General features: G+C 43.0%; 1 protein-coding gene across 1 annotated transcript; it reads left to right on the forward strand.

Moving 5' to 3' along the window:
• Positions 1–8,855: 8,855 nt before the first annotated feature.
• On the forward strand, positions 8,856–9,245 carry LOC110716224. Its single transcript, XM_021894842.1, has one exon. It carries the CDS (start codon positions 8,856–8,858, stop codon positions 9,243–9,245), a length of 390 nt encoding a protein of 129 aa, XP_021750534.1.
• Positions 9,246–9,597: the final 352 nt, after the last annotated feature.

Here is a 9,597-nt window from a genome sequence, read left to right on the forward strand (position 1 = left end):
CAAACTTGATTTTTCACAATTATGCAAATAAATTGCATCAATGTGTGAATGTTTGATGTGAATGTGTAATTTTAAGTTCCCAAGTATGTTAAAGTTCTAATCTTTAAAAGTTTAAATGATTGGAACTCTAACCCTAAATTTCATATTGAACAAAGTTTGGATTTTTCATTTTGGTTGATTAAAATCCATGAAGTTCAAATACGTGTGAGTAAAATTTTGATTAATCTTCATATTGGAAGATGTAATCTTATTTTTATACACAAGTATGAAAGTTGGAAAAAAAATTTCATTAGATGGTTAATTCATTTTTCCAACTCCCATTTGTCAAATCCATTATTAATTTGCATATTGGCTAAATTAAATATGGATATAGCTGATGTATGGCATTTATGCCACCATTTTACCCTCTTTCATTGGAGATTTCCCCCGGATTTGTCACTCGTTTATGCCACTTTTCACCCCTTTTATCTCGATTTAAGTCATTTTGGCTCCTTCTCATGTTTTCCCTTCCCCTTTCGTCTTTTCTTTTAGTTTTTACCTCCTTTTCGTGTGTTTTGATAGCTCCTCGCACTCGTGGGCGAATCATGGATTACTAGCTCGAGTAGAGATGCTAAGGGAGCTTGCCAAGGAAGTGGAGATGCCAAAATGGAGAGGGCGCGCTGATAAGCATAGCCGCAGGCGCGGACAGGGAGGCCCTAATGCCAACAAGAGAAAGTGGAGATGGCGAGCCTGAAAGGAATGGTGTCCTTCCAACAAGTGTATTTTTCTGAAAGAGGGTTCAGAATTATTACAGAGCTTATTCTTCAGTAAGGTCCAGTGATCGGAATGCCTAAGTGGAGGCCGCTTCCGATCAGTAATATTAAGGTATAATTAATATTACAACTTAATATTTTTTGAACCCTTCGGGTCGAACCCAATAAAACAACCGATCCGAGACGACGAATTAATCCGAAGGATTTAATGAGTCGACAAAGTTTTACGAATACACACGTCGGATATCGAGCCTAGGGTGTCGAGACCGAGAGTCGCAAAATCACAAGCAACAAGTATGAGTGTAGCCGTAGCTAGGCTAGGCTAGCTCATCGCAAGCCTAGGCGCACCATGTGTGTGCTAGGCACACCATGGTATGCTAGGCGAGGCATGAGTGCCTAGGCACTATCGCAACCCTAGCATCAAGCCTAGGCGCCATCGCAGCCCTAGCATTATGCTTAGGCGCCATCGTAGCCCTAGCACCATGCCTAGGCGCGCATGGCAGGCCACACGCACCAAGCACAACCATCGCAGTGCTGGGCACTGGCGCATAGGCGTGTGCATGCATGCCTCACACCATCGCAGCCCTATTGCACCAAGCACGACACCCATGTGTGTGTGCATGTGCGTGGGCACTATCGGAGCACCCTAGCACCACGCATAGCACCATCGCAGTGCTAGGCACATGTGTGTGTGCGTATGCATGAGCACCATCGCCTAGCAGCCTCGCAATGCAGCACCGAGCTTTGTGCTTGCGTGCCTGCCTTCGCATGGCAGCACCAAGCACTGCGAGCTAGCAAGCAACACTAGCCTTGCGTGTGTGCATGTGTGTAGGCACCATCGCAGGCCACGCACCAAGCTCAGCGCACCTATGCGTGTACGTGTGCGAGTGTTATTGCATGGTGGCCTGGCTGTGCGTAACTATACGAGAGGCGATGCCCAGCGTGCGTGGCTCGCTAGCAGCACGCATGCTAGGTAGGCGTATGCATGTGCGTGCGATAGGGAGTGCTAGGCAACCAGCATGGGCATCACCCAGCACAGCAGCATGCAGCGCGCATGGCTGGCTGGGTTGATGCGTGCTGCCTTGTGCTGGCTGGCTGGGCTAGTTGGCAGTGCTAGCTGGCGTGCTAGCTGGCAGCAGCCCAGCAGCCCCTTGATGCCGGTTATGTGAGGGGTGGGGACCAAGGCTTGGGAAAAGCCTTGGGGAGCAAGGCAATGGTCCCCCCACCTATTCATGGTCCTCACCTAACTCTCTCTCTCCTCTTGACACTTGTTGCATTGTGATTGATTTAATTATTTATTTAATTTGGAATTAAATAAATTGTTGAATTTACCAACTCTCCCACATTGATGGGAGATTGGAAATCAAGGGTGCCTTTCCCTATAAATACCAAAGGCATGGGTATTGGGAAAGACACAACCTTAAGTGGAATTAAAAGGCAAATCTTGATTTGAGTAACCCTTGATTCGTAAAACTCATAGTTTTATTTTTCCGGGTCTCGACTAACCTTCGAGACTTAGGACGCTCGGGTCGGGTTCGAGGGTACAATCTCGTTGGAGACCTCGTATTTTCAGGGTTCAAGTAAGAGCTCATTGTTGAGCGAAGCACGATTCAAAGGTATAATCTTTTATCCTTTCTTGTGTTTAATTATGTTTTGCTTGTTAATTGCATTTATTATGGGGGCGTGTCTTTGCTGGTTTCTTTCCGCGTAGTGTGGGTCACTACGAAACCCAACAGAGCCGCGGGCGCGGAGCAAAGGGACGCGGGCAAGGCACTGGCCCCGCGGGCGCGGCAATCTGGGTCTGGCGAACATACTACCCAACTTGGAGAGGGCGCGGAGCCTGTTCGGAGAGCCCTCTCTCTTGCCCTTTTTCCTCATTTTGGTAGAAGACTATAAATAATCTTTAGCTTGAGTTTTTCATTATTCACTATTCCATTGGCTTCAAATCATTTGTAGAGAGAGAAAATCCATGTCTTTTAGAGAGATAAAACATTAGCCTTCAAGAATCAATCTTTGTTATCAAATATTCAAGCTTTCCTCCAGATTATTGCTACTACTTTGATGATTTGGTAATCTTTCAACTTTATATCAATTTTTACTTTTGTTTCTCTAGTTTTTTATTTACTTGGTTTTATTGTTCTTACTTGAGTTTTCCTTCATAAATATTCAAGATTTATTGGTTTCTTTGATTTTCTCCTCTACTTAGAATCATGCTAGGTTGTATTAGGATTGAATACTTGTTTAGCTTGGTTGTCATGGCTATTTTCCTTTCTCTAGCTTAGATTTTTAGCTAGGGAAGGGGGTGAAAATCATGTTTATTTAAGTTTCTATTGATTTTTTATTGGAAAATACCTTGAGTTTCTGATTTGTGCTTATGCTTGGAGTTATTGTGTGCACCTATAACCCTAATGTTTTAGTCCTAGATTAGATGCATGAGAATGATCTAGTTTAGGGTTGATTGATTTCATCAACTTGCTTTGAGTAGTTGCATGAGAATGAATTGCTTTGAGTAGAGTTTGAACTTCTTGGTATGTTTCCTTATTGATTCTCATTAGTATCTTGTCGGTCATGATTGGAACCCCCTCTCCCAAGTGCTTTTGCCATTGTTATCTCAATAATCTAGTCCTTTTACTTGCATTTAAGAGTGTTTAATCTATCCCCTTTGTTTTTAGTTTTTTTCTAGACTCAATAGTAGATGATTTGCCCCTAGGATCCTTCAAACTCAAATCCCAATACCACTTTTTGTTACTAGCAATTTATCCTAGGTATCGTATTAATTGTGCTAAACCCCCGTTTCCTTGGGAATCGACCCTACCTTACCACTATCTAAAGTAAAATTGATAGAGTTAGGATAGGAGATATAAATTGTAATTTTGATCTAGGATAGTAAGCTAACGACCTATTGTCCACCGATCTAAATTTTAGCGCCGTTGCTGGGGAAACGGCTTGTTTTGCACTTTTAATTTGCGTTATTATTAGATTTGTTGCCTTTTTATTTTGTTCCTTACTCTCTTTCTAGTCATTTTTAATCGTTTTCTTAGCTCTGGTAGATGCAAAGGAGATCTGAAGGACCTCCTACTCACTACATTGACCCCGAAATCGACCGCACTTTGAGACAAGTTCGGAGACTTTATCAAGAAGAGGGGCGAGGTTTTGGTGCTATTTTTGACAAAGAGAGTGATTCTTAGTCTTCAAGCTCTCAAAGAGAGGAAATGGCGAGGCAAGAGAATGATATTTTGTTTTGCGAGTTCGGTAATCCGGAGGATTATGAGCTCACCAAAGGGATATTGCTACCTGTCACGGAAACTAACTTCACCATCCATCCTCAATGCACTCGAATGGTTCAAGCGGAGCAATTCTCGAGTTCTCCAAGTTAAGACCCCATTGAGCATCTTAATAGATTTCTTGAACTTTGTGCCATGATACAAACTAACCAAGTTTCTCAAGAATACATTCGGATGCATCTATTCCAACAATCTCTTGCGGGGAGAGCAAAGAAGTGGCTTAAGCAAGTCAAGCCTAATTCTCTCACAACATGGAGGGAAATTGTCCAAGCATTCTTGAAAAGGTTCATCTCCGAAGAGAAAACCGCCGACATGAGGAGGAAGATTGCATCTTTTGAACAAGAGGCGGATGAAAGCCTTAGTGAAGCTTGGGAGAGGTTTAAAGGGTTGGTGCAAGCATGTCCTCACCATGAATACAATCAAAGCTTACTCATGAGGGTCTTCTATGATGGCTTGGAGCCGATGTCTAGAGCTAACCTGGATGCGGGGGCGGGTGGACAATTGATCAAAGTCCCTCAAAATCAAGTTGAAGCAACAATTGAAGAGGTAGTCAAAAACTACTCTTGGGGAGGTAGAAGGAGGAATGCACCAAAGAAAGGTGGAAATTACGAGTTGGAAAAGGTTGATCAATTGCAACATCAAATTGAGCTTTTGACAAAGGGGCTCACAAAGTTGAACACCAATGTCACTAGTGGTGCAAGCTCCTCCCAAGTCAACTCTTTCTCTTGTCAAAATTGTGGTGGTACAAACCATGACACATCCTATTGTGGAGGTTTAAGCCCGGAGCATGTAGCGGCATACAATACAAGGCAAGATGGATATAAGGGAAATGGTGGTTTAGTAGCTTGGAGATAACCACCACCCGGATTTGCAAACCAACCCCAACAATGGAACCAACAAGCTCAACAACCATACAATTCCAACCCACAATACCAAAACCCTCCTCCATACAAAAACCAATACCACAACCAAAATCAATCGACTCAAAGGAGTCAAGAGCAAGCATCTCAACCCGATTCTACTCAAACCCAAATTCTTCAACAACTTCAAGCCATGAATCAACAAATGCAGGAAGTCAAGGCTCAAAACAAGATAGTTGATTCACAACTAGCTTAATTAGCCGAGAGAGTTCCCTTCAACTCATCTTCTACCCTACCCGGGCAATCACAAACCAACCCTTCCAACATTGTGAAACCCAATTCTTGCAAGGCAATTACATTGAGATCGGGCACATCCTATGAGGGACCCAAAGGGTGGAATGGAGAAGAAAAGAAGGGAGAAGAAGAGGTTGTGAGTGAAGACAAGGAAGTTGAAGAAGACAAAGTTGTTGAGAAAGAGAAGAGTATGGAGAAAAAGAAGTTTAAAGATGTGGTGACATCTTCAACTTCTAGTGAGGCTAGAAATCTTGATGGACCGGTTCCTTTTCCCGGTCGGCTAGAGGAGAGAAAATTGAATGACAAATTTGCAAAGTTCCTAAGTGTGATGAAGAACTTGCTTATAAACCTCCCTTTCATTGAGGTAGTCACACAAATGCCTTCATACTCTAAGTTCTTGAAAGACATTCTCACCAACAAGAGGAAGCTTAATGATGAGCTTATCACTCTTCCTCATCAAGTGAGTGCACTCGTTCAACACAAAATGCCCAAGAAGCAAAAGGATCCGGGAAGCTTCACCTTGCTGGTTAAGATTGGGAACATGGAATCTAGGGGAGCCTTAGCCAATCTTGGAGCAAGTGTTAGTTTGATCCCTCTATCCATCGCTCAAAAGCTTAATATCGAGATGATCCCCACAAGGAAAACCATTCAATTGGCCGACCGTTCGGTAAAGCTACCTTGTGGTGAGCTTGAAGATGTCCCCATTCAAGTTGGGCAAATCTATGTGCCTTGTGATTTTGTAGTGATGGACATGGAAGAGGATGTGGATACTCCCCTGATTTTGGGCCGTGAAGCTCTTAAGACCTTGGGGGCGGTGATCAATTGCAAGAACAATACCAGTACATGTGAGGTAGCCGATGAAAAAATTGTCTTTGAATTCTCTAAGCTACTCAAGACCCCCATGGTTGAGAAGTGCTATAGGGTTGATGTTGTGAATGAAGAACTAGATCGTTTGGGAAGGGTTGTGATGAGTCCTCAAGACCCAATGGTTGAAGCTCTCACATGTGAGGAAGAGTACTTCTCTCAAGAAGCAAAGGAGTTTGTCACGGCCATTGAAGAAGCCAAAGAGGAGGAAGCGAATGATTCTAAGCATGATGAGCTAGAACTTGAGGAGGAAAAATTGGAGGAAAGTTCTAAGCCTCCTCCCAAGGTAGAACTCAAACCCCTTCCCCTTCTTTGAAATATGCTTATATTGGAAATGAAGGGGAATACCCTATTATTGTCAATGCTTCCCTAGATGGTCTTGATTTGGAAAAATTGATTGTTATTTTAAGAAAATATAGAAATGTGATAGGGTATAGCATTGATGATATCAAGGGTATTAGCCCTTCTTTATGCATGCATCGTATTCACCTTGAGGATGATCAATCCACCTCCATTGAGCCTCAAAGGAGGTTGAACCCCAACCTCCAAAAGGTTGTCAAGAAAGAAATTTTGAAATTGCTTGAAGCGGGTATAATCTATGCTATCTCCGATAGCAAGTGGGTTAGCCCGGTTCACGTGGTCCCAAAAAAGGGTGGAATGACCATTTTCAAGGGAAAAGGAGGAGTAGAAATCTCCACCCGGACAGTGACCGGGTGGAGGATGTTCATTAATAATAGGAAGTTGAACAAAATCACTAAGAAAGATCATTTTCCTCTCCCCTTCATGGACCAAATGTTGGAGAGACTCTCCCATCATGCTTTCTTTTGCTTCTTGGATGGATATTCCGGCTTTTTCCAAATTCCTATCCATCCAAGTGATCAAGAGAAAACTACTTTTACGTTTCCATATGGGACATTTGCATACCGAAGAATGCCATTCGGGTTATGTAATGCTCCCTCAACTTTCCAACGATGCATGACCTCTATTTTTTCTGAAATGCTTGAGAATGAGATTGAAGTTTTTGTGGATGATTTTAGTGTTGGTGGCTCGTCTTTTGACACATGTCTTATTAACCTTGAAAAAGTTTTGAAAAGGTGTCAAGAGACGAGTTTAGTGTTGAATTAGGAAAAATGCCATTTTATGGTCGAGGAAGGTATTGTCCTAGGCCATAAAGTATCAAAAAAGGGCATTGAAGTTTACTCAGCTAGGTTTTTGTGATTGCTAAGTTGCCCCCTCCTACCTCCGTTACAGGAGTGAGAGCTTTTCTAGGGCATGCCGGTTTTTATCGGAGGTTTATCAAAAAAATTTCATCAATCGCCAAGCCCTTAACCGAGTTACTCAAAAAGGATGTTGTGTTCAATTTTGAAGAGGCTTGCCTTGAGGCATTTCAAAAACTCAAGGAAGCTCTCATCTCCTATCCTGTTGTGCAAGCTCCGGATTGGAGCTTACCCTTTGAACTAATGTGCGATGCTAGTGATCTTGCAGTAGGTGCCGTACTTGGACAAAAGAAAGAAGGAAGATCTTGTGTCATCTATTATGCAAGTAGAACACTCGACGAAGCTCAAAGGAATTATACCACAACGGAGAAGGAAATGCTAGAGGTTGTCTTTGCCATTGATAAGTTTAGATCCTACCTTATATGTTCCAAAGTGATCGTGTACACGGATCACGTAGCGGTTTGTTATCTCATGACTAAAAAGGAAGCAAAACCGCGTCTTATCCGTTGGGTTCTTACGCTACAAGATTTTGATATTGAGATGAGGGATAAAAAAGGAGCGGAGAACTATGTAGCGGATCACTTCTCTAAGCTTCCTTTTGAGAATAAGGAAGATGTTCCTATCAACGAAGAAGTGGGATTTAAAACCCTCATGGTTATGGCTTCAACATCTAGCCCTTGGTACACGGATATAGCCAACTACCTAGAATGTGGAGTCATTCCCCCGGAATTCTCCTCTTAACAAAAGAAGAGATTTTTCAAGGAAGTGAGGAGGTATTTTTGGAATGACCCTTATTTATTTAAGCAATGTGGAGATGGCCTCTTTCGGAAATGTGTTCCGGATCATGAGATAGAAGGAGTTCTTGAACATTGCCACTCATTGCCATGTGGAGGGCATGGAGGAGTTGAAAAGACTGTGGCAAAGATCTCCCAATCTCTTCTTTAGTGGCCAACAATGCACAAGGATGCCCACAAATTCGTTTCACGGTGTGACAAATGCAAAAGAAGTGGTGGCATAACCAAAAGGGATGAAATGCCTCAACAAAACATTTTGGAGGTAGAGCCATTCGATGTTTGGGGTGTCAATTTCATGGGGCCTTTTGTCTCTTCTTGTGGAAATCTTTATATCTTGGTGGCGGTGGACTATGTGACCAAGTGGATTGAAGCTATACCATCCCCCACCAATGACCATAAAGTGGTGCTCAAGCTTCTCAAAAAAGTCATATTTCCACGGTTTGGGGTTCCTAGTGTGCTAATCAGCGATGGTGGTTCTCATTTTGCCAAGAAAAAATTCAAATCTCTTCTCAAAAGATATAGGGTTCATCACAAGGTTGGTCTCCCTTACCACCCTCAAACTCAAGGGCAAGTGGAAGTGTCCAATAGAGAGATCAAAAACCTTCTTGAGAGGATGGTGACCAAGTCTAGAAAAGATTGGTCTCTCAAGCTCGATGACACGCTTTGGGCTCTAAGGACGGCATACAAAACCCCCATTGGCATGACCCCCTACCAGTTGGTCTATGGGAAGGCTTGCCATTTGCCGGTTGAGTTGGAATATAAGGCTTAGTGGGCGATCAAAGAGCTTAACATGGACATGTCCTTGGCGGGTGAGAAAAGATTTCTTAAGCTCAATGAACTTGAGGAGCTCCGGTATGATGCTTACGAGAACTGGAGGCTCTACAAGGAGAGGACTAAGAGATGGCATGACCGACATATAAGGAATAAGAGCTTCAAGGTTGTAGACAAGGTGTTGTTGTTCAACACTAGGCTTCGGTTGTTTCCCAGAAAACTAAAATCCAAGTGGTCGAGGCCTTTCACAATTTCGAGGACTACTCCTTACGAGTCTTTTGAGATAGAAGCGGAGGGGAACAAGTTCATGGTTAACGGCCACCGTTTGAAGCTCTACCATTGCAATGATCAAGTTGGCATGATTGAGTGCATGAGGCTCGATCCACCGGATCCTAAGCCGCTTATTTGATGATGATGTGTTATGGTCAAGCTAATGACCTTATAAAGAAGCTCTTCTCGGGAGGCAACCCGAGTTCTCAACTCGTTCGGTTTTGTGTTTCTTGTGTTTGATTAATTTTGGATGATTTTTCTTTAGTTTCTTATTGTGTGTGTTTTGTTCTTCTTATAGGTACTTGGATCTTTGGGAATTTGGTCTACTAAGTTGAGGTTTGGAGAGGTTAAGGAGAATGGAAGAATAAAAAGTGCAGATGCCAGGAGAAACACAAGAGAGGGCGCGCACAGTCTATCCCGCGGGCGCGGCCCATAAGCCCGCGGGCGTGAATAGAGGGTCCTTAGAATTTCAAGAAAAGTGGAGATGCCTA

This window comes from Chenopodium quinoa, unplaced genomic scaffold, assembly GCF_001683475.1.
Source record: "Chenopodium quinoa cultivar QQ74 unplaced genomic scaffold, ASM168347v1, whole genome shotgun sequence".
Classification (NCBI taxonomy): domain Eukaryota; kingdom Viridiplantae; phylum Streptophyta; class Magnoliopsida; order Caryophyllales; family Amaranthaceae; genus Chenopodium; species Chenopodium quinoa.

Bases quoted from the DNA above. Each gene is read 5' to 3' on its own strand.
- LOC110716224 (XM_021894842.1), top strand. From the start codon at position 8,856: ATGGACATGTCCTTGGCGGGTGAGAAAAGATTTCTTAAGCTCAATGAA.